General features: G+C 38.4%; 1 protein-coding gene across 1 annotated transcript in view; it reads left to right on the top strand.

Moving 5' to 3' along the window:
- The window catches only part of PDE3B (phosphodiesterase 3B), a 190,382-nt gene that overhangs the window by 130,667 nt on the left and 33,573 nt on the right, over nt 1-26,142 (top strand). Inside the window, exons 5-10 of the mRNA XM_002708827.5 lie at nt 3,226-3,332; nt 12,691-12,901; nt 13,470-13,543; nt 19,633-19,784; nt 20,542-20,679; nt 21,499-21,610. Of these exons, the coding sequence (XP_002708873.2) occupies nt 3,226-3,332; nt 12,691-12,901; nt 13,470-13,543; nt 19,633-19,784; nt 20,542-20,679; nt 21,499-21,610 (794 nt within the window). The remainder of the gene's footprint in view (nt 1-3,225; nt 3,333-12,690; nt 12,902-13,469; nt 13,544-19,632; nt 19,785-20,541; nt 20,680-21,498; nt 21,611-26,142) is intronic.

The raw sequence follows: 26,142 nt of genomic DNA, 5'->3' as shown, positions 1-26,142 counted from the left end.
TACTAGCTGATAGAATCAAAAAGGGAGAGAATGATCCAACATGGGAAGTGAGATACACAGCAGACCCATAGAATGGCAGATGTCCTAAACAGCACTCTGGCCTCAGAATCAGCCCTTAAGGCATGTAGATCCGGCTGAAATGCCCATGAGAGTATTTCAGGCATGGAAAGCCAAGACACTCTGGCAAAAAAAAAAAAAAAAAAAAAAAAAAACTAAATGAAAGATCTTTGCGAGTGAGATCCCAGTGGAAAGAATGGGTCATCAAAGAAGGAGGTACCTTTCTCTGAAGGGAGGATAGAACTTCCACTTTGACCATGGCCTTGTCTAAATATGTCAGAGTCAGTGAACTCAGGGGGCTTCCATAGCCTTGGCAGCTCATGACAAGAGCCTAGGGTGATTACTGATGCCATAAACAGGAGTGTCAATTTGTGAAGTCAACAACAGGAGTCACTGTGCACTTACTCCTCACGTAGGATCTTTGTCCTTAGTGTGCTGTACATTGAGATTTAATGCTATAACTAGTACTCAAACAGTATTTTTCACTTTATGTTTCTGTGTGGGAGCAAACTGTTGAAATCTTTACTTAATGTATGCTAAACTGATCTTCTGTATATAAAGAGAATTGAAAATGAATCTTGATGTGAATGGAAGGGGAGAGGGAGTGGGAAAGGGGAGGGTTGCGTGTGGGAGGGACGTTATGGGGGGGAAGCCATTGTAATCCATAAGCTGTACTTTGGAAATTTATATTCATTAAATAAAAGTTTGAAAGCAAAAAAAAAAAAAACAATTATACAAAGCTGTCATAACCAAAGCAGTGTAGTATTGGCATAAAAAACAGACCTACAGAAAAAAAAAAAAAGAAAGAAAGATGAAAAACTATGGAACAATACTATGGCTGTGTTCTGAATAAGATATATCATTCTTTGTCATGATTATTAATCATGGGGTAGACTTTAGTATAGTACATAGATTTTTCTTTTTTTCTTTTAAATATTTATTTGTTTATTTGAAAATCAGAGTTACACATAGAAGGAGAGGCAGAGAGAGAGAGAGAGCGAGGTCTTCCATCCGTTGGTTCACTCCTAGTTGGCTGCAACGGCGAGAGCTGTGCTGATCCGAAACCAGGAGTCAGGAGCCTCCTTTGGGTCTCCCATGTGGGTGCAGGGGCCTGAGAACTTGGGCCATCTTCTGCTGCTTTCCCAGGGCCTAGCAGAGAGCTGGATCATAAGCGGAGCAGTTGGGACTAGAATCGGCGCCCATATGAGATGCCGGCACTGCAGGCAGTGGCTTTACCTACTATGCCATAGCGCCGGCCCCAGTACATAGATTTTTCTGTTTTAATATTATGTCAAGTAGTAATGTTACTCTTCTTTCCCAGTTTTGGTTACTTTGCATGAGGGCAATGAATACTCAAATTGAGCATTAGTAAGGAAATGAGTTAATTGGATATTATTATTTGCCTACTGCATCTTTTTGTAATATTGTTAAAAGTAATTACTGGCTAGAGAAAAAATAAATACTAAAAATCTTTAATTTTACTGATGGAGAAATAAAAACACAGAATCAGAATTGTGTTTTGGAAGTGTGCATACATTTTAGAGTCAGAAAAGTAGGAGTTTGAATTTTAGCTCAGCTACTTACTGTCTGGGTGATGTTGAAACATTACCTAGCCTCTCAATGCCTCAGTTTTCCTTTCTGCTAAACAGGAATACCAGTAGTGTTGTTAAGATGACTAAGCAAGATAAGATATAAAAGATGCCTGAATGAATGAATGACACATAATAAATACTCAAAATTGTGTGTTTTATAATTCTTGTTAATATAAATAAAGAAGTTTTAATGAAGTGATAGCCAACTGATTTTACATGCCTTTTCTTTGTAAAACAGAACCTTTTTCTCCCATGGAGGTATAAAACAGGGTAGATTTCTAGGAAAAAGGTCCAAGAAATAGCTAAGAAACAGTAGTTAGATAATGAATGAAAGTCTATTTACTTGATTGGGGAGTGAAAAGGTTTGTTTGTAGTGTAAGTGTATAATAGGAGTTCAAAAGGATTAGTGTCATTTATGCCACAAATATCTGTTGAACACCTGTATTTACTGTGAATATAAAGATGAATGAGATATGGCCTACAAAGGAACTCACATGAGGGAAAACAATTCGTAAGCAGTAAGATTATGATAAAATATGGGTAAGTGTTATAAGAGGCATGAATGAACACCTCTTAGTGCACAGAAAACTAGATCTTTTCTGAGTAAATGGAATGTAAGGAAACATGAAAGAAGGGAGAAGTTAAGGAGGAGCTTATTGAGAACTTAGCCTATGCTAATAAAAGCTGAGTGAAACTGGATTAAGTTAGATTTTCCTTGAGACTTAGGCAGAATGTCCACTTTCTTTAACAATCTACTAACAAAAATATAGGCCAGTGAATATGGAAAAGAAGATAATATTTATAATATGTTTCATATAAACATGGCATTGGGTGAAAGCTTTCGTCCTGGTATATATTACACCATTTAATTTGTAATGGATTTAATAAACTGTTTTATTTGTCATGTTGGTATATACTGTGACTTCCTGTATGTAATTAGTTTATTCACAACAACCTTGAAGATACACTAAATATTTCAGCTTTAGGAAATGAGTGGGTGAATGGTAGTCAATATCTGTAAAGACAGGAAACAGAAAATAACAAAACCTGTGTTTTAGGCCAGTGGTTCTCAGTGAGATCCCTGGACCAGCATCAGCATCATCTAAGAATTTTTACAAAATGAAAATTCATGCCATACCCTAGGTCTATAAACAGAAGCCATAGGAATGGGATCAGAAATCTATGTTTTAAGAAGACTTCCAGGTAATAATGATAGTCTTCTTCAAGTCAGCAGTCTTTAGAGCATAGCATGTGGATTTAAAATGCGTTATAACCTGTTTTAGTAAATAGCATTTTATTCAAACAACCATACCAATTTATTATTGTTCACGGATGTTTTTGTGGCATAGTGGCAAACTTGATTAGTTGTAACAGAGACCTTATTGCCTACAATACCAAAGGGATTTTCCATCTGGTTCATCGCAGAAAAGGTTTGTCTACTCCTGCTTTAGGCTTTAGGTACTAGATAGAGATCTAAACTCTGAATGTGTAAGCAGTTATTTGTTAATTGAGGTAAAGATTAAAAAGAAATTTTTCATGGTTTTAAAATTCGTAATGTTTTATCTTTCCCTTTTAGTCAAGGATGCTTTGTAAATGGACCTTTCAGTTCAAATCTTCTTACCATCCCAAAGCAAAGGTCATCTTCTGTGTCACTGACTCACCATGTAGGTTTGAGAAGAACTGGTAAGAAAATTCTTCATAGTAGCAATTGTTAAATCAACAACAGGAGTCACTGTGCACTTGCTCCCCATGTAAGACCTCTGTCCTTAATGTTTGTACTATGAGAATTAACAGTAAATGTAGTCTTCAAACAGTACTTTATACTTTGTGTGTCTGTGTGGGTGCAAACTGTTGAAATCTTTACTTAGTATAGAGTTGATCTTCCTTGTATAAAAATAATTAAAAATGAATCTTAATGAAGAAAGTGATGGGAGAGGGAATAGGAGGTGGGATGGTTTGGGGGATGGAAGGCAGTTATGGGGGGAAGAACTGCTATAATCCAAAAGTTGTACTTATGAAATTTATATTTATTAGATAAAAGCTTTCTATTAAAAAAATAAAAGTATGCACAAAAAATAATCATTCTTTTTTTTTTTAATTTTTTTGACAGGCAGAGTGGACAGTGAGAGAGAGAGACAGAGAGAAAGGTCTTCCTTTGCTGTTGGTTCACCCCACAATGGCCACTGTGGCCGGCGCACTGTGGCCAGCGCACTGTGGCCAGCGCGCCGCGCTGATCCGAAGCCAGGAGCCAGGTGCTTCTCCTGGTCTCCCATATGGGTACAAGGCCCAAGGACCTGGGCCATCCTCCACTACACTCCTGGACCACAGCAGAGAGCTGGCCTGGAAGAGGGGCAGCTGGGACAGAATCTGGCGCCCCGACTGGGACTAGAACCCGGTGTGCCGGTACCACAGGCGGAGGATTAGCCTATTGAGCCGCGGCACCGGCCCAAAAGAATCATTCTTTATGATTTAAATGTGGGGGTTCTCGAAGTATATGATAGTATAAATTTTTTTCTTTACACACTTATAGTTAACTTTTAATACTATTTCATAGTTTCATGTGTTTACCAGTATATATATACTAAGAAATTTGAGTTTCTTATTATTAACCATCTGCCAGTTCATTGACTGAACATACTTTAAGCATCTGTTATGTACCAGGCAATTTTTCAGATGCTGAAGATTGAAAGATAAAATATGCAACTGGTTTACTATTCTGACTAGTCACAGATCTAGAATAAAGGAAAATCTTCAGGAGAAGGTGTTTCTTTTGTAGCACAGTAATTGTAGAGAAAGAAAATCTTGGTGTAAGAGTAGATAAAACCCTTGTATCTTAGCAAGTCAAATGAACAGAAATTTTCTTTTAATCAAGAGATTATAAAATGTTTCAAAGCTTCCTGGGAAAGATATTTTACAAATGCAGCATAGTATTAGCAGAGCAAAACTGATATTCTGCTTTTAAAGTATGTTATGACTGATGTACAGTTACAGTAGGATGTAAGATCACAGAATTCTTACATACAATTTTAAAAGCTATAAGACCAGAGAGGTAGTAAAATGTTATTGATAATGAAGAAAAGCAGGCATTAGGAAGAAATCTGCATATGATATTGATATTGAATTTATAGTATTTTTTAAAAAGATTTATTTATTTATTCAAGACACAGAGCTACAGAGAGAGAAGAAGAGAGAGAGAGATGTCTTCCATCCTCTGGTTCACTCCCCAAATGGTCACAATAGTCAGAGCTGGGATGATTAAAATCAGGAGCCAAGAGCTTCTTTTTGGATCTCCTACATGGGTACAAGGGCCCAAGCGCTTGGGCCATCCTCTTCTGCTTTCCGAAGGCATTAACAGAGAGCTGGATCTGAAGTGGAGCAGCTGGGATATGAACTGGTGCCCATATAGGATACCAGCAGTGTAGGCAGAGGCTTAACCTACTGTGCCACGGTACTGGCCTACAGAGTTTTTTAAAAAATTCAATTATTTATTTGAAAGGCAGCAATAGAGGGAGAGAGAAGAGATGGAGAGAGACAGAGAGACAGAGAGACAGAGAGAGACAGAGAATCTTCCATCTGCTGGTTCACTCCCCAAATGGCCGCAACAGTTGGAGCTGAGCTAGTCCAAAGCCAGGAGTTAAGAGCTTCTTCTGGATTCCCCATGCAGGTGCGGGGGCCCAAGCACTTGGGCCATCTACCACTGCTTTCCCAGACTATAATAAGCAGAGAGCTGGATCAGAGGTGCAGCAGCCAGGACTTGAACTGATACCCATATGGACACTTCATTCTGTTTGTTTTTTTTTTTTTTTAAATGTATTTTCCCTCTCTGTAGACATATTTCCATGTTTTCAAGATCACTATTTTTATATTCTGTTGTGTTCAGTCTATTGTTAACTCTTAATATAATAAAAATACATTTCTCAGTTCTAGAATGCCTATCATTTCTTTTCTGGAGCAGCCAGGACAAGAATTGGTGCCTGTTTGGGATGTTGGTGCCATAGGCAGAGGCTTAGCCTACTACGCCACAGCGCTGGCCCCAAATAAAACTTTTTATACAAATTAAAGCTGAAAGGAATTGTTGCTGGCAAACCTGTACTACTAAATTTCAGAAAAGAAAATTCCTTATGTAGGAGGAAAATGATGCAGTTACACCATATAACCGTAGGAGTAAATAGCAAGTACTAATAAGCCTAAGTAGATGGGTAAGTATAAGAAACTAATAGTAAAACAGCAATAATAGCTTCTTTTTAACATTTATAATATATGTAGAAGTCAATATATATATGTATATGTTAAGAATATTGTAGAAGGTAGGGAAGGAGTTAAGTACTTAAACTTGTACAGTGCTGGCAATGATTGAAAAGTACTAAAAGCTTCTAATTTAAAGTGACACTAATACTTCAAAGATACAAATTGTAATATCTAGAGACAACTGAAAGAATAATAGAGAGGGCAGGTATTTGGCATATCATTTAAGTTGCCTCTTAGGATGACTGTATCCCATATTGGAGTGCCTGGATTTAAGTCTCAGCTACTCTACTTCTGATCCAATTTCCTGCTAATGTACTTCGTGGGAAGCAGCAGATGATGGCTCAAGTGTTTGCATTCTTGCCACCATTTGGGAAATCTGGATGGGGTTCTTGGCTCCTGGCTCAAACCTGTCCCGCTCCTGGCTCTTGTGGACATTTAGGGAATGAACCAGCAGATGGAAAATCTCTGTTTCGCTGCCTCTATCTTTGTCTTTTTGCCTTTCAAATAAAGTGGAAATTTTTTTAAAAATTTTAAAAATAGAAAAATATGTAACTAAAAATTGATTTAGAAGGTAAAATGGCATGAATACTTCAGTAATCCAGGGTAATCCAAGAAACAAAAAAGGATGAACAAATAAAAAATAGATAGCGAGGAGATAGATTAAATATATGATGTTATATTAACTGTATATCTTAGAGACAGGAAGATCTGACCAGAGTTGCTATAATATACAGTAGTCCCCCCCACCAACATTTTCACTTTGTGCAATTTCACTTACCTGTAGTCAACTGCAGTCTGAATAGTAAATGGAAAATAATAAATGGAAAATTCCAGAAATCAGGAATTCATGTGTTTAAAATTATATGAAGTTCTGAGTAGCATGATAAAGTCTAGTGCCATCTATCTCCATCTTGCCCTGGACGTGAATCATTCTTTTGTTTTGCATTTCCACAGTGTTTATCCACACTGTATATGCTACCCTTCTGTTGTCATTTATAGCCTTCTCTGTTATCAGATCAGCTGTTGTAGTATTGCAGTGTTTGTGTTCAACTAACACTTATTTTACTTAATAATGGCTCAAAGTGCAAGAGTAATAATATTGGCAATATTATTGCAATGTGTTATTATAGCCATCCTATTTGTTTTTATTGTTGTTAATTACTTACTATGCTCAATATTATAAATTAAGCCTTATCATAGATATGTGTGTATAGAAAAAACAGTATATATAGGGTTCTGTAATATTTATAGTTTCAATTACAGTATATATGGCGCACAATACTAACTGTGGTCTCGGAATTTATGCCACCGTGGATAAGAGGAACTCCTGAACTATCTGACTATCCAGTGCTTTATCAAAAAATTGGACTCCACAGTCAATTTAAAATTATGACTGAATTAAAAGTAGAAGACTCCCTGTATTTGCTCTTTCCCAGAGACATGCTCTAATTTAAGGACAGAAATAGATTTGATCCCATAGTTGTAAAATATTTGGATTAACAATGTATAGAACTAATAGACAAATTCATGTTCATCTTTGAGAGATTTTAAATCACCACTCTAATTAACTAGCAGAATAAACAGACCAAAATAGTATGGCTGTGTGGACTATTTGAATAACATGATTAACTGACTTAACTGCTTTAGCTGAATATAAAGCACCATACCCAGCCATTACAGGATGTTCCTTGTTTCCACAAACACACAAAAATTTGTAACAGCAAACACTTGCTGTACTTGACTATAAAGCAAGTTTCAATGAGTTTGAAAGGCTTAAAATCATAGATGGGGAGAGGGTGACTTCTAAAATGACAGAGGGAGGATCTCACTCTCCTTAAACAATGAAAGTAGGGACAAAACAAGTAAGTCAACCGTTTCAAAACCCTGGAAGTTAACAAAATTCAGAGAATATATTAGAAGTTATTTATCCAAGAGAACTACTGAAGTTTGATAAGATAGTGGATTATGTGACAGTTTTAAATAGGAGTTATTATCATCTAAAATAGTCTAGATTTTCTATAGAATGGAATAGTCTAGGGGCTCCCATTGTGGCATAGCTGGATATGCTAGGATTCCACATATGCTTCTAGGATTCCTTATAGGTTCCGATTGAGATCTGACTGCTCCACTTCCAATCTAGCTCGCTAATGTAGGGGCCTACATTGTGGCATGGTGAGCTGGACCTCCACCTACAGCACCGACATTCCATACGGGCACTGGTTGCAGTCGCGGCTACTCCACTTCTAATCCAGCTCTCTGAGATGGCCTGGGAAAGCAGCAGAAGATGACCCAGGTGCTTGGGCCCTTGCACCCATGTGGGAGACCCAGAAGATGCTTCGGCCTGTCCCAGCTCCGGCCTTTGTGGCCATTTGGGGAGCAAACCAGCAGATGGAAGATAGCTTGCTTGCTCTTGCTGTCTCTCTCCTTCTCCTCTTCTTCTCTCTGTAACTCTGCCTTTCAAGTAAGTAAAGATTAAATCTTAAAAAAAAAAAAAGAAGAGTCAAGTTTTGGTAAACACTCAGAAGAAGGAACATTCATACATTGCTGGAAGGAAAGTAAAGTGTCAAGCCATATTGGAAGACAATATGGCAGATTCTCAAGATGTTAAGCATAGAGTATTATATGACCCAGCAATTCTCCTAGATGTATATGCAAGAAATGAGGCCAGATGTCCACAGAGGTACTTGTCCATAAATTTTCATAGTAATATTATTCTTTTTTTAAAAAAATATTTTATCTATTTATTTGAGAGGCAGAGTTATAGACAGAGGGAGAGACAGAAAGGTCTTCCATCTGCTCTTTCACTCCCCAAATGGCCGCAACAACTGGAACGGAGCTGATCCAAAGCCAGGAGCCAGGAGCCCCCTCGGGGTCTCCCATGCAGGTGCAAGGGCCCAAGCACTTGGATCATCCTCTATTGCTTTCTCAGGCCATCTCAGAGAGCTGAATTAGAAGTGGAGTAGCTGGGACTGCAACCAGTGCCCGTATGGAATGTCGGTGCTGTAGTGGAGGTCCAGCCCACCATGCCACAGTGTAGGCCCCTACAATATTATTATTAATAGCCATAGAGTAGAAAGAACTGAAATGACTATCAACTTAGTGGATTATTAAAATGTGTTCTGTCTATACAATGGATTATTATTTATCACAAAAATGGAATGATGTAGTAGCCATACGTGCTACAACATGAATGAACTTTGAAAACATTAAGCTAGCCAAAAAAGATCCATACAAATAGTATGAATCCATTTCTGACACATACAGAATAGATATTTCCATAGAGATAGAAAGTGCATTAGTGGTTGCTGTAATTTTAATATGTTCCCCAAAATACATGTGTTGAAATAAAATCTCTAATGCATCAGTATTAAGAGATAATGCCTTTAGGAGGTTATAAGGTCGTGAGGTGATAGATCATATCATTTGTAGCCCTCATACCATTTGTAGCCCTCATGAATGCAAATCAGAGCCTATAAAAGTGGCCCAAGGGGGCTGGGTGTCTGTGGCTTAGCAGTTAAGTTGCTGCTTGGGACACCTGCATCCAACATAGAAGTGCCTGGTTCTTGTCCTAGCTACTCCACTTCTGACTCAGCTTTTTATTAAGGCCCACCCTGGGTTAAGACAGAAGATGATGGCTTGAGTTGTTGGCTCCCTGCCACCAGTGTGGGAGACCTGGATGAAGCTTAGAGCTCCTGACTTCATCATGGCCCAACCCTGGTTGTTGCAGATATTTGGAGAGTGAGCCCACAGATGGAAGATCCTTTTCCATCTGTCTCTGTCTCTGTCTGTGTGTGTGTGTGTGTGTGTGTGTGTGTCTGCTTTTCAAATAAAATGAAAATTAAAAAATTTAAAAAAAAAAAGAGATACAAGGGAGCCAGCTATCCCTTTATGTTACATGACTGGGCATTGGAGAGACAGGATTGAAAAATGACTGCTAATGGGTATAAGGTTTCTTTTTAGCTTTATGAAAATATTCCAGAATTAGCAAAACTGTGAGTATACTAAAAGTAGCTGATGTGTCTAATTTAAAAGGATGAATTTTGTGGAATGTGAATGATATCTCAATAAAGCTATTAAAAAAGCTTATAGGAGTGGGCATTTAGACTGGTGTTTAAGATGCTAGTTCAGATGTGTACATCCCACATTTAAGTACCTGGGTTCAGTTCTCTGCTCCGGCTCCTGATTTCAGCTTACTACTAATAAAACCCTGGGAGACAGTGCTGATGCCTCAACTACTTGGGTTCCTGCCCCAAATGGGAGACCTGGATTAAATTTCCCACTTCCACTCCCAGCTTTAACCTTGGTGCAGTCCTGGCCACTGCAGGCATTTGGGGAGTGAACCAGCAGCTGAGAGAGAATCTCTCTCTTTCTCCTACTTCCATTCTCTCTCTGTCTCTCAAATAAATAAAAATTAAAAGAAAAAGGTACACATAGCAATTCTCTCATAACAGTAAAATTAGACTAAAGCATTTAGAAATATGTGCAAGATATCTCAAAATTTATAACCTGTATGTCAAAAAAGCAAAAATAGGGGCCGGTGCTGTGGCGCAGCGAGTTAACACCGTGGCCTAAAGTGCCGGCATCCCATATGGGCACTGGTTCGAGACCCAGCTGCTCCACTTCCGATCCAGCTCTCTGCTTTGGCCTGGGAAAGCAGTAGAAGATGGCCCAAGTCTTTGGGACCCTGCACCCATGTGAGAGACCTGGAAGAAGCTCCCGGCTCCTGGCTTTGGATCGGCGCAACTCCAGCGGTTGCGGCCATCTGGGGAGTGAACCAACAGATGGAAGACCTGTCTCTCTGCCTCTCCTCTCTCTGTGTAACTCTGACTTTCAAATAAATAAATAAATCTTAAAAAAAATGCAAAAATAATGAAAAGTAGAAAACATTTTGAGCTGAATGATAATGAAAATAAGACATCAAAACTTGTGGGCAGAAGCTAAAGTAGTGCTTTGAGTTACAAAATTTATTGCAAAGAGTAGAATAAAAGTCTGTTAAACTTATATCTTGGGGCCAGCACTGTGGCACAGCGGGTTAAAGCCCTGGCCTGAAGTACTGGCATCCCATATGGGTGCCGGTTCTAGTCCCAGCTGCTCCTCTTCCAATCCAGCTCTCTGCTATGGCCTGGGATAGCAGTGGAGGATGGCCCAAATCCTTGGGACCCTGCACCCATGTGTGAGACCGGGAGGAGGCTCTTGGCTCCTGGCTTCGGATTGGCACAGCTCTGCCTGTTGCGGCCATCTGGGGAATGAACCAGTGGATGGAAGACCTCACTCTGTCTCTACCTCTCTTTGTAACTCTCTCAAATAGATAAAATAAATCTTAAAAAAAAAACGTATCTTAAAAAGTTATTACTTTATCAGCAAAATTTATCAATAGAAAAAATAAAAGAATAAGGCTGGGTGGAAATTAATGAAATAGAAAGCAGCAAGAAAATGAAACTTCAAAGCAAAAATATCCATAGAAATTGTTCATTTGTGTAGATTAATGAAATTGTTACCTCTGGTAGAAGATAGATATGGCAAAATAAAGGGAAAACTCAGTCTTTTCATGTAACAAGTAGAAATGGTATATTATCACTAAACCCAGAAATTTAAAGAAAAAATACTTGAACCATTATATGCAAGTAAATCTTATAATTAAATGAAATGAATTCCTTAAAAACACAAATAGATGAACTGATACAAATTTTGAAGAGTCATATATCTTTTAAAGAAATTATTGTTGTACCTAGAAAACTTCCTACATAGAAAATTATAGGTGCAGTGTCCAGTGCTGTGGTGTAGCAGGTAAAGCCCCTGCTTGCAGTGCCATCATCCCATATAAGCACCGGTTCGAGTCCCAGCTGCTCCACTGCCAATCTAGCTCTCTGCTAATGTGCCTGTGAAAGCAGCAGAGGATGGCCCAAGTGCTTGGGCCCCTACACCCACATGGGAGACCCAGAAGAACCTCCTGGCTCCTGGCTTCAGATCAGCCTGGCTGCAGATATTATGGCCATTTTGGGAGTGAACCAGTGGATGGAAGACCTTTCTCTCTTGTCTCCCTCTCACCCCCCATAACTTTGCCTTTCAAATAAATAAAAACATCTTTAAGAAAAAGAAAAAAGAAAATTATAGGTCCAGATAACTTTACTGATGAATCTTGCCTAACATTTAATGAAGATGTCATTATGAAACATTGTGTCCAATACCTAGTTTCTTACTGTTGCTTGCTATAGCCTGAATATTTGTGTCCTCTCTCCCTAATTCATTTGGTGAAACCTGATTCCCAGTGTTGAATGAATGACTGAGCTGGGAATATTTGAGTATATTTTTAAAGGAATCTGACACTATGTTAGCATATAATTTTATCACAAACTCAGCTTGCTTAATGCTATTAAAAACTTTAATTCTTTAATAAAATTGAATTTATTGAATTGAAAAAAGCTTAGAGAATTTGGTACAGATGGTTGCTCATGTGAATAATCAAACTTATTGGGACACACAATATGAGAGATAAAGACCAATATGAATTAGGAGACTGTACCACACAATATGTACATTTTATTCATACTCTTAATGTTTAACTATTATGTCTACTTTGCAATAGGATGTTTACTTACCAATCATTGGTGATGAGAAAAACAATTAATAATTGTATATATTACTAAAATATCTTGAAGCCCCAAGTAGAAATTTATTTTATAGTTTAATTGTAAATACTTCGCTTTTGCTAAAGGAAGAAAATACTCTTAATTAAAAAACAAACAGATACATACATATACATTTGCCTAATTCCTCTCTTTTAATTTTTAAGGTGCCTTAGCCAACTTGAACCCTGTGCATATTCCCAGCCATGGACCAGTGTCTGCTGCCTCTCCAACTAATCAGTCACCCATAGGGTGTCCTGATATTGCTGATTTTCTTACTAAGCCAGGTGTTACTTTACACAGATCTATGAGCAGTGCACCCAATACACCAGATTTTTATCAGCATCTTAGAAATTCTGATAGCAATCTGTGCAACAGGTAAGTTGCTCAATTGTTTATTATTTCTGTTTCAAAATGTAACCTGTATAAAGTATTAAAATTTTCCTAGTTATATGTTATAACTAGCTGAAGAATTAAGACTACATCATTTTATTTCTATACATAGTAGTTTTTATTCTAAGAAAATTTTTCTTGTTTTAGTTCTATTATAGACTTGCTAATTAAATGATCTCCAACTGAGATGAAATGTAATGGTATTTTACACAATACAAGATATCAGTAAATCTAGAGAGAATTATTTTAGTGTGATCTACTTTAGTGTCTATTCATGGTACACAGTTATTTTGGTGTTTAGTCTCATTTCTGCTATGATAAAAATAAATAATGATTTACATAAAACCCTAATATTGACATTTAAAAGTAAATTATTTCTTTCAGGGAAACACAGATGCTTTCTAAGATAAAGCTTTTTAAATGTATAAAGAGATTAAAATATTTGAATGTGTTGCAATTGGCATCTAAGTTAAAAATTTGAGAATTTCCAATTATGTTTAGGTAAAAATTTCTACCTCATTTATCACATACATTATTTATTTTATTCTACAAGCTGTGGGCATCAAATACTGAAATATGTTTCAACATCCGAATCAGATGGTACAGATTGCCACAGTGGAAAATCAGGTGAGGTTGCACAAATCAAATGTATTTAACAGTAAATTCTTAAAATGTTTTTTCAAATACATAAATGAATGAGTTGCACTTTATCTCTCTTTAAAATGAAGATTATAATAATATAATGTTTTTAATTACTTCACTGAGGGATTAAGGGTTCTAGTCCTGGTCAGGGCGCCAGATTCTGTCCCGGTTGCCCCTCTTCCAGGCCAGCTCTCTGCTGTGGCCAGCGAGTACAGTGGAGGATGGCCCAAGTGCTTGGGCCCTGCACCCCATGGGAGACCAGGATAAGTACCTGGCTCCTGCCATCGGATCAGCGCGGTGCGCCGGCCGCAGCGCGCTGGCCGCAGCGGCCATTGGACGGTGAGCCAACGGCAAAAGGAAGACCTTTCTCTCGTCTCTCTCTCACTGTCCACTCTGCCTGTCAAAAAAAAAAAAAAAAAAAAAACAAGTTAATATTAGTAGATGGTGAAAATATTTTGAAGAGCAAAAGTGTGCTGTACTAATAATGTAGTCTTCTTAGGCTATGGTTAATTTTCATAGATAATGAGTTATTTATGTTAATATTGAAATTTGTACTGTGCAATCGAAGCCCAAAGGGATTTGCATAAATTTTCATGGCATAGAGAGCAGGTGTTGTTTTTTTTTTTTTTTTTTTTTTTTTTTTTTTGACAGGCAGAGTGGACAGTGAGAGAGAGAGAGACAGAGAGAGAAAGGTCTTCCTTTTGCCGTTGGTTCACCCTCCAATGGCCGCCGCTGCAGCCGGCGCACCGCGCTGATCCGATGGCAGGAGCCAGGAGCCAGGTGCTTTTCCTGGTCTCCCATGGGATGCAGGGCCCAAGCACCTGGGCCATCCTCCACTGCACTCCCTGGCCATAGCAGAGAGCTGGCCTGGAAGAGGGGCAACCGGGACAGAATCCGGCGCCCCGACCGGGACTAGAACCCGGTGTGCCGGCGCCGCAAGGTGGAGGATTAGCCTATTGAGCCACGGCGCCGGCCCAGGTGTTTTAAAATTTAGAAAATTACATTATTCTGAAACATTTTGCATCTTCAAATAAGAAATATTGTTGTGGACACTTGGTGCAGTGGTTGGAATACCATATTGAAGTTCTGCCTCCACATCTGATCCAGCTTCCTGCTGATGTACACCCTGGTAGGCAACAGGTGATGGCTCAAGTTCTTGAGCTCCTATGGCCTATGTGGGACACCTGGATGGAGTTCTACTCCTGGCTTTGGCCTAGCTGAGCCCTGGCATTCGGGGAGTGAAACAGCAGATAGAAGATCTCTCTTTCTGTGTTTCTGGTATGTCTCTGCCTTTCAAATAAAAACTAAAAGTCAGTTTTAAAACTTCTTATAAAAATATTATTGATGAAGACAGGGTGTTTATAACATTAAAAATTGACTCAAATGACCAATAATATTTAACTAAGTAACTCAGACCAACATTCTTCACCATAGGTATAGCTAGAAAACTGAACAAATTATTAATGCTTTTTTAAAAATCTACTTAAGGCCATTGACAAGCTCCTAAGAATTACCAGTTGAGGATCTGAAGGATAGAAGTATAAGAAATGAGTCTTAAATTTAGGCTATGAAAAGGGTGTTTATTGATTCTAGAAGGGCCAGTGACTGATAAAATTAGTAGTGTTTTTTTTTTTTGGTAGTTTAATGAGACTAGGGAGACAGATATTGGATTTGAAAAGCTTGCCATGGTGGAGATAACTTGGTAAGCTCTGAAGAGCTACACTTATGGAAAAAGGTTAAAAAAAATAGATTGGCCCTCAGTCCTTTCATCTATGGCAAAGTTACCCTTTTAAAGTGTGAAGTTTTCTAGTTTTATTACATTTTAAAGGTTTTTTATTTATTTATTTATTTGACATGTAGAATTAGAGACAGTGAGAGAGACAGACAGAGAGAAAGGTCTCCCTTCCATTGGCTCACTCCCCAAATGGCCGCTACTGCTGGCACTGCGCCGATCCGAAGCCAGGAGCCAGGTGCCTCCTCCTGGTCTCCCATGTGGATGCAGCGGCCCAAGCACCTGGGCCATCCTCCACTGCCCTCCCGGGCCACAGCAGAGAGCTGTACTGGAAGAGGAGCAACCAGGACTAGAATCCGGCGCCCATATTGGATGCCGGTGTCGCAAGCGGAGGATTAGCCAAGTGAGCCACGGCGCCGGCCTTAAAGTGTTTTTTTTTTTTTTTTGAAGTTGAAAACTAGGCCTTAACGAACTCCTCAAAAAATAAAATAGGAGAAACTTCCCAAATCATTCTATAAGACCATCATTACCCTGACACTCTAACCAACAAAGGCGTTGTAAGAAAGCTACAGACCAATATGCCTTATGTGTATACACACAAATATCTTTATCAAAACACTTGCAGACTGAATCAAGTTTGCTGTAAAAAGGTCACACAATGACCAAGTGATTTTTATACTAGGAATGCAAGAGTTGCTGAGTATTTGGAAATCAATCCATATAATACACCACACTAATAGGATAAAAGGAAAAGGTCAGACATTGTTTCACACCAGTTAGGTTGCTGCTTAAGACAGCTGTGTCTGATAGAGGAGTGCCAGCACTCGAGTCTAGCATCTGCTTCCTGTCTAGCTGCCTGCTAATGTGCACTCTAGTAGGCAGCAGGTGATAGTTAAAGTGCCTGGGTCCCTGTCACCCACGTGGGAGACCCAGATGGAGTTCTGGGCTCCTGGCTTCAGCCTGACCCAGCTCTGGCTGTTACAGATAACTAGGGAGGGAATCAGTGGATGTAACATCTTTGTCTCTGTCTTTCTCTTGCTCTTTCAAATACATGGAAAGTAAATAAAATTTAAAAGGGAAAAATATTATAATCTCAAAAGACTCAGAAGCATTTGACAAAATCTGACACTCTTTTTGCGATTAAAACAAAAATAAAACCCAACACTGAAACTGTTAGTAGCAGGGAAATTTTTCAACCTGATTAAAGGTCTCTTTGAAAAACACACAGCCAGGGCCAACACTGTGGCATAGTAGGTAAAGCAGCCATCTGCTGTGCCGCCACACTATATGCATACCTGTTTGAGTTCTGGGTGCCTCACTTCGGATCCAGCTCCCTGCTAATGTTCCTGGAAAGACAGCAGAAAATGGCCCAAATGCTTGGGCCCCTGCACCTATGCAGGAAACCTGGAAAAAGCTCCTGGCTCGTGGCTTCAGCCTGGTGCAGCCCCAGCCATTGTGGCCATTTGGGGAGTGAACAAGCGGTTGGAAGACCAATTTCTCTCTGTTTCTCCCTCTCTCTCTCATAACTCTGCCTTATAGATAAATAAAAGAAATATTTTTAAAAGAAAAAGGAAAATAAGGAACAAAATAGACCAAAGTAGTAGAATTATAACCATGAAACTTTTTGAGGAACATATAGGACAGCCTTTGTGGTCTTGTGTTGAGTAATGTATTCTTGGATAGAATACCAAAAGTACAATCTATGAAAGAAAATCTTAACAAATTGGGCTTCAGCAAAATAAAAACTTTTGTATTTCAAAAGATACCAATAAAAAAAGGAAAAGACAAACTATAGATTGAGAAAAAAAATTGCAAGTTATACATTTGATTAAGGACTTATGGCCGGCGCCGCGGCTCAATAGGCTAATCCTCCACCTAGCGGCGCTGGCACACCGGGTTCTAGTCCCGGTCGGAGCGCTGGATTCTTTCCCGGTTGCCCCTCTTCCAGGCCAGCTCTCTGCTGTGGCCAGCGAGTGCAGTGGAGGATGGCCCAAGTGCTTGGGCCCTGCACCCCATGGGAGAGCAGGAGAAGCACCTGGCTCCTGCCATCGGATCAGTGCAGTGTGCCGGCCACAGCGTGCCAGCTGCGGCGGCCATTGGAGGGTGAACCAATGGCAAAAGGAAGACCTTTCTCTCTCTCTCTCTCTCACTATCCACTCTGTCTGTCAAAAAGAAAAAAAAAAAGGACTTATATCTAGATTATATAAAGAACTCCTACAACCTAACATCAAATTATTCAATTAAAAAATGGGGAAACAATTTTAGACATTTTGGTTAAAGTCATTTGGTAAAGGAGACGAACAAAGCATGAAAAGATGATAATATCATTAATCATTAAGGAAATGCAAATTAATTTTATGAGACCCGATTACATTCCAACTAGAATAGTATAATCAAAAACAGAGTCACTACCACGTGCAGGGATGCAGAGAAACTGGGGGCCAGCATTAATTACAAAAATCAGGATTTGAGTCCTTTTCTGAAAGTCTACTCCAGTGAGTATTCTTAAGAACACTTTTTACTTAAAAATAATTTTAATAAAATTTTACATATTATGAAGTACACAGATCATGAGTTTGCAGCTTGATGAATTTTCATAATACTCCTTAATCATCACTCAGATTAATTAGAAAATATTAGGTCGGCGCCGCGGCTCACTAGGCTAATCCTCTGCCTTGCGGCGCCGGCACACCGGGTTCTAGTCCTGGTCGGGGCACCGAATTCTGTCCCGGTTGCCCCTCTTCCAGGCCAGCTTTCTGCTGTGGCCAGGGAGTGCAATGGAGGATGGCCCTAGTACTTGGGCCCTGTACCCCATGGGAGATCAGGATAAGTACCTGGCTCCTGCCATCGGATCAGCGCGGTGCGCCGGCCGCGGCGGCCATTGGAGGGTGAACCAAAGGCAAAAGGAAGACCTTTCTCTCTGTCTCTCTCTCACTGTCCACTCTGCCTGTCCAAAAAAAAAAAAAAAAAAAGATAGAAAATATTACTAGCACCTCAAAATTTTCCTTCATGCACCTTTACAGACGTATCTCCCAGTGATTTCTGGTTTAAAAACTCATTTATATGGTTTTGATAGGCTTTGAAACTTTTCATAAAGAGGATCACAGAATATGTATGTACCTTTGTGCCTGGCGTCTTCCACTTAACATTATGTTTTTAAGAATCACTCATATATTGTAGTTATAGTTCATTCTCTTTTCTCTGTAATGTGTAATTGTATAAATATACCATAATTTGCTTATACTACTACCAGTGGGTTTTTGGAATGTTTCTTGTTACTATAAATAGAATGAACTGAACATTTTTTGGCATGTGAGTATATACTGCTTCGGATGGATGCAGCTCTGGCCCTTGAGGCCATTTGGGGAGTGAACCAACGTAGGGAAGACCTTTCTCTCTGTCTCTCCCTCTCACTGTCTGTGGCTCTAACTTTCAAATAAAAGAAATAAAATCTTTAAAAAAAAAAAAAAAGACAGGAGTTCATTCTTTTTTATGGCTGAGTAGATTTCCATAGTGCATATATATCACTTTTTTTTTTTATCCAGTCATAATTGATGGAGAGCTGAGTTGATTCCATATCTTAGCTATTGTGAATTGAGCTGCCAAAAACATGGGGGTACAGAGACTTCTTTCATATGCTGATTTCATTGCATTTGGATCAATTCCCAGGAGTGAGATGGCTGGGTCATATGGTAGATCTATTTTCAGATCTTGGAGTATTCCCCCATATTGTCTTCCATAATGGTTGTACTAGTTTACATTCCCATGAACAGTGGATTATTAGGGTATCTTTTTCCCTCGATCCTCACCAGCATTTATTGTTTTTGATCTTTGGATGATAGCCATTTGAACTGGGGTGAGTGAGACCTCATTGTAGTTTTGATTTATGTTTCCATGATGGGTAGTGATCATCAGAATTTTTTCATGTGTCTGTTGGCCATTTGAATTTCCTCTTTTGAGAAAATACCTGTTAATGTCCTTTTGGTCATTTCTTACCTAGATTGCTTGTTTTTTTTTTTTTTTTGTTGTTGTTGTTGTTGTTAAGTTTCTTTTATCAGTTGCATAGTTTGCAAATATTTTCTCCCATTCTGTTGGTTGCCTTGCCACCTAATTGAATGTTTCCTTGTAACACAAAAGCTTCTTAGCTCAATGTAATCCCATTTGTCTATTTTTGCTTTTATTGTCTGTACTTTTGAAGTCTTTTCCAAGAAGTCTTTGCCTGTGCCAATGTCTTATAGAGTTTCCCCAATGTTTTCCTCTAGTAATCTGGTAGTATCAGGTTGTAGATTTAGGTCCTTGATCCATTTTGAGTTGATTTTTGTATCTATATATATATTTTAAGGTGAAGAAGATACTACCATTTTATTAAAAGAATCATTCAACTTTATGGAAACTCAACAGGAAGAGGAAACAGAGAAGAGAGACTACAGAAAATTATTTTTGGAAGGTGATCATCATCTAACAGAAGACAAACAGAATGAACAGCAGCTGAATGTAAAACATAAACTTTCAATATGATTGTGTTAAGGTGAAATATAATCCTAGTTAGTACTGGTTTAATTATTTTTCCCAGAACGATATTTTTAGTGTAATGGTATCTTTAATTCTTTTTACTGAAAAGTCATGATAACTGAAGTATTTGTTTGGGTTATAAATATTAATTAATTCTAAACCTGTCCCCCTAAAGCAATAAATGGCAATCAATTTTAAATGAACACATTTATTTTGTTTTATAATTGATATATTATTTTCAATCCTGATTTTCACTATATATTTTAGTGTACAGTAATACTTTCTGTTATACAGGTTCAAAATTAAAGCTTTTAGAACAAACCCTCCATTTCTTCTGGAAAATTATTCTAGTAATATGTGCCAGTAAAGAAATATGAGTTTCTTTCTCTTACCCTTTAATATCAGTATCTTTTATAGTGAAAATAATTGTTTTTATATTTGTATAGTGATTTCAAAACAAAACTTGTTTATTTATGAAATGAATATATATAGATTAATAGTATTGTGATGTCCAGAAGATATATTTATAGTTGTCTAAGGTAAGTTTTTATTTAGAGAAGAAGAAATAGAAAGTACAGATAACAGTCTATTTGAGAATAACCATTATAGAATAACCATTTTAGAAAATACTCATAATACCTATTTTTAAAATTTTTTAAGTGTTCTCTTTTGATGTGGATTTAACAATATTTATAAAACATAAAATGATAGGGTTTTTTTTTCTTTCACTGTTGTACAGATTGAACAGGAACTGTCACAGGAGCAGATTTTATTGGAAGATTATGAGTCATTAATAGAAAAGATGAGCAACTGGAATTTTCAAATTTTTGAACTTGTAGAAAAGATGGGAGAGAAATCAGGAAGGATTCTCAGTCAGGTTTGATTTTAAATCTCTCCTTTTTTTTTTTAACTGTTTCTCAAATGATTTTTATAAAGCAAAAACTAAATTGCATGTAATATTGGCTTAGGTACTAGTTCAATAATGTTTATTGAATTTACTTTTCCGGGAAACCCCCCAAATATATTAAAATATGTATGTTATAAATATAATATGTATGTCATACAAGTCTTTGTGTGTGCGTCCGTATAGTATATTAGTGGGATTTAATTTAGGTTAAAAAAGTAAAATTTATTTTTTAGTACTACCACAGCGAAACATTTATTTAAAGATTTATTTATTTATTTGAAAGGCGAAGTGAGAAAGAAAGAGAGAGAGAAAGGTCTTTCATCTGATGGTTCAGTTCCCATAGGATTTACTTTTTCTTGAATCTTGAGTTTGAAAAGAAGATGAAAAATGATCAGGTGTATGGATAAATTATATAAAGAACATACTAGTTCATCTTATTGATGTATTTACAAAAATGGGATAAAGTTGCTGTTGTTCTTTTTTAAAAAAGCAACACTAGAGAGGAATAGGAAACAAATACCTTTCAAAACATTATGTATAAAAAGCTAAGGAAAAGAATCCAAAAATTTGAAAATTCAAACATGATATATGGGATAAGATTTCCTTGGTTTTCAAGGACTTTAGAGGATGTCTTTATTTTTTGAAAAAAAAAATAGTGAAATTTTATATAAATTAACTTAAATACTTACACTTGGTTAATATTCCTAAATACAAATAAAAAAGTGTTTTATTCAGCTACAACTAGAAATTCTGATTTTAAAAGTGAATTTTATTCTCATTGATATTTAGGTCATATACACCTTATTTCAAGACACTGGCTTATTGGAAATATTTAAAATTCCCACTCAACAATTCATGAACTATTTTCGTGCATTAGAAAATGGCTATCGAGATATTCCTTGTAAGTATTAACATTATTTTATTATTTAAGTTCAAGCAATACCAGTTCGAAACACTTTATTTCTCTGCAAGTGATTCTTTAAACAGTTTTTTTAAATATTTATTTATTTATTTGAGAGGCAGAGCTACAGACAGTGAGAGGGAGAGACAGAGAGAGAGGTCTTTCATCTGATGGTTCACTCCCCAGATGGCTGCAACAGCCAGAGCTGGGCCAATCTGAAGCCAGGAGCCAGGAGCTTCTTCTGGGTCTCCCATGCAGGTGCAGAAGCCCAAGCACTTGGACCATCTTCTACTGTTTTCCCAAGCCATAGCAGAGAGCTGGATTGGAAGTGGAGCAGCCAGGACTCGAACTGGTGCCCATATGGGATGCCAGCACTGCAGGCAGTGGCTTTACCTGCTATGTCACAGCACCAGCTCCTAAAATTTTTAAACTACATGTTTGAAAAAAATTTAAATAGAGATTTGAAAAGAAAATCTGCGTACTACTAATTAGAGTTAGCTGACTACTGCTAACATTTTGGTGTATATCCTCTTAAGACTTCCTTATATAAATTCATCTTTTTGTAAAACAGATCACAGTATTAAACCTGTTTATAATATACTTTTTTACTTAATTTTTATATAGTATGCATCATTCTATATTAATAATTGTTGTCTGAGTACCAATATCATCTTTTTAAATGTTTGATAATATTAAATCAAGCACTTCAGAAAATTCTTCACTGTGAAATGTTGAAAATGTATTCATAGGCCGGCGCCGCGGCTCACTAGGCTAATCCTCTGCCTAGCGGTGCCAGCACACCGGGTTCTAGTCCCGGTCGGGACGCCGGATTCTGTCCCGGTTGCCCCTCTTCCAGGCCAGCTCTCTGCTGTGGCCAGGGAGTGCAGTGGAGGATGGACCAGGTGCTTGGGCCCTGCATCCCATGGGAGACCAGGAAAAGCACCTGGCTCCTGGCTCCTGCCATCGGATCAGCGCGGTGCGCCGGCCGCAGCACGCCGGCCGCGGCAGCCATTGGAGGGTGAACCAACGGCAAAGGAAGACCTTTCTCTCTGTCTCTCTCCCTCACTGTCCACTCTGCCTGTCAAAAAAAAAAAAAAAAAAAAAGGTATTCATAGAAATTCTATTCTTAATTGTCTTCTCATTTATGGAATTATTTTTAATAGCAATTTGATCTTATGATTGAGTATAGTTTTTTTTTTTTTTAGATTTATTTATTTACTTGAAAGTCAGAGTTACACAGAGAGAGAAACAGTAAGAGAGAGAGAGAAGTCCTCCATTCACTGGTTCACTCCCCAGATGGCTGCAATGGCTGGAGCTGTGCCAATCCGAAGCCAGGAGCCAGGAGATTCCTCCAGGTCTCCCACATGGGTACAGGGGCCCAAGGACTTGGGCCATATTCCACTGCTTTCATAGGCCATAGCAGAGAGCTAGATTGGAAGAAGAGCAGCTGGAATTCGAACTGGTGCCCATATGGGATGCTGGCACTGCAGGCAGTAGCCTTACCCGCTACGCCACAGCTCCGGCCCCGATTGAGTACAGTTTGAATTTCATATAGAAAACACTGGTTTCCTTATGTGTTGAAACATAGTTTCCTTTCATAAGGACACATTTGGGAAATCATCTATATAAATCAAGTAAATTATTCTTAAATTGGCATGACTAATTTAATAATTTTATTATTTAAGATGCGTTTATATACTATAATTTCCACTTGTAAAGTATACATTTTTTAGGAAGAGATAAATGTTAATTTTTATTCTTTTGTGTGTACAATAAGTAATGAAACAAATTTTTCCAAACACAATTTTCTGATGTGATAGATTATTCACTTTCAAAAAAATATTCTAAAATGGTATCTTTTTTTTAATTTTTACATTCTTTGGCCTTTACTTACTCTCTGGTTTGAGACATAGCATATTGTTTTTGTTTTTTACATTTTAGTTGTATTTCTTATTTTTTTAACTTTTATTTTACATTTAGTTGTATTTCTTACTATTTTAACTTTTATTTATTTTATAAAAGACTTATTTACTTATTTGAAAGGCAGATATACAGAAAGGCAGAGGCAGAGAGAGAAAGAAGGTCTTCCTTCTGATGGTTCACTCCCCAGATGTCTGCAACAGCTGGAGTTGGGCCAATCCAAAGCCAGGAGCCAGGAGCTTCTTAGGGTCTCCCACGCAAGTGAAGCGGCCCAAGAACTTGGGTCATCTTTTGCTGCTTCCCAGACCATGGCAGAGAGCTGGATCAGAGGAGGAGCAGCTGGAACTCAAACTGGCGCCCATATGGGCTACTGGCACTGCAGGCGCTGGCTTTACCCGTCACAGCACTGGCCCCAAGTATGTGTTTTATAAAGGGTTGAGGTGAGCATTTGGCATAGTCGTTAAGATGCCCCTTGGTACATCTAAATTCCATTTGGAGTGCCTAGGTTCAAGCTCCACTCTTGATTCCAGCTTCCTCCTTATGTGCATCCTGAGAGGCAACAGGTGATGGCTGAAGTAGTTGGGTTCCTGCTACCCATGTGGGAGACCCAGATTGAGTTCTTGGCTCCTGGCTTTGGCCTGGCTCAGCCCTGGCTGTTGCAGGTGTTTGGCAAGTAAACCAGCAGAAGGGAGATCTGTCTCTCTTTCTCTCACTGTGTCTGCCTTATAAATAGATAAATAAAATTTTAAAAATGAAAAAGTTGTTGAATTTTGTAAAGGGAATATCAAAGAGGCTTTAAGATCAACTTCAAGGGAAACAGAATGGAAAGAAAGAGGTGGCAAGGAGTCTTCACTGTCCACTTTAATGAGGATATACTGGTTAAAAAAGTCTTTCTGGATCTAGCTTTTCTAAACTTAAGTTTACAAATTTGTATGTAGGAATAATAGTAGCACCTACCCCATAGGGTGATCATATAAAATAGTCTATTTAAATCGTATACTCTGTCAGAGTTCTTGGCACGCATAGTATATGGTCAATAAAAGGTGGTGATTGTAAATGATGAATAAGCTCCTGGTAGACTGACACTGTCATGTGTATGGCCTGAACAATTAGTATCACATCATCTGCTAATGTTATTTTGTAAGTATTCATTAAGTATTTGTTGAAGCATTGAATTGTTTTGGCTTCCTTCTGTGACTGTAATCATTAGATTTATGTCAGTTATCTTATATAATCTTGTTTGGAAAGATTGTATTAACCTTTTACAGGTGAGAAGTAAAAACTCAGTAGGATCTTTTCTAACCTAAGATCATAAAACTGATTAGCAGTGCTGGGTTTCAGTTGCAGGTTTATTTAACTTCTAAAGCCTGTATTCTTTACACTGTACCACATGGCATTTTCATATAATGAACCAGTGTTTGACTGATGATATGTTATCTGTCAGACCCTTTTCTGGATGCTTTCATGTGCCATTTAGCATTTAATTCTTTGAAAAAACCTGAGCGAGAGAAGCATTCCTCACCTTTGGGGGAAGGGAAGAGTGGGTGTGGGAGGATTCAGGTTGAGCTTCCTTCATCTAAAAATCTGTAATCAAAACACTCCAAAATCTGAAACCTTTTGGCACCAATACGATGCCACAAGTGGAAAATTCTATATTATGAAATTGTTTCATGCAAGCAGTTGTATAAAATTACCTTTAGACTATGTGTATAAGATGTATATGAAACAAATGCATTTTGTGTGTAGGTTTGGGTCATATTCCCAAAATATGTCATTATGTTTATGTAAATATTCCAAAACCCCAAATCTGAAAAACTCCTGGTCCCAAAAATTTTGGATAAGGGATACTCAACTTATGTAAGTATCCAGAATTTGTAACTGTTCTCTATCAAAACTTTTTTTTGTGCAAACATGCTTCTCCATAATCCAGACACTATATGATATATATTTTTTTTTTTTGACAGGCAGAGTGGACAGTGAGAGAGAGACAGAGAGAAAGGTCTTCCTTTGCCGTTGGTTCACCCTCCAATGGCCGCTGCGGCCAGCGCGCTGCAGCCGGCACACCGCACTGGTCTGATGGCAGGAGCCAGGTGCTTCTCCTGGTCTCCCATGGGGTGCAGAGCCCAAGCACTTGGGCCATCCTCCACTGCACTCCCTGGCCACAGCAGAGAGCTGGCCTGGAAGAGGGGCAACTGGGACAGAATCCGACGCCCCGTTTTTTTTGTTTTTGTTTTTGTTTTTTTGTTTTTGTTTTTTTTTTTTTTTTTGACAGGCAGAGTGGACAGTGAGAGAGAGACAGAGAGAAAGGTCTTCCTTTGCCGTTGGTTCACCCTCCAATGGCCGCTGCGGCCAGCGCGCTGCAGCCGGCACACCGCACTGGTCTGATGGCAGGAGCCAGGTGCTTCTCCTGGTCTCCCATGGGGTGCAGAGCCCAAGCACTTGGGCCATCCTCCACTGCACTCCCTGGCCACAGCAGAGAGCTGGCCTGGAAGAGGGGCAACTGGGACAGAATCCGACGCCCCGTTTTTTTTGTTTTTGTTTTTGTTTTTTTTGTTTTTGTTTTTTTTTTTTTTTTTTTGACAGGCAGAGTGGACAGTGAGAGAGAGACAGAG

This window comes from Oryctolagus cuniculus, chromosome 1 (assembly GCF_964237555.1).
Source record: "Oryctolagus cuniculus chromosome 1, mOryCun1.1, whole genome shotgun sequence".
NCBI classification, from domain to species: domain Eukaryota; kingdom Metazoa; phylum Chordata; class Mammalia; order Lagomorpha; family Leporidae; genus Oryctolagus; species Oryctolagus cuniculus.
This window is presented reverse-complemented; position numbering and strand designations above follow the sequence as displayed.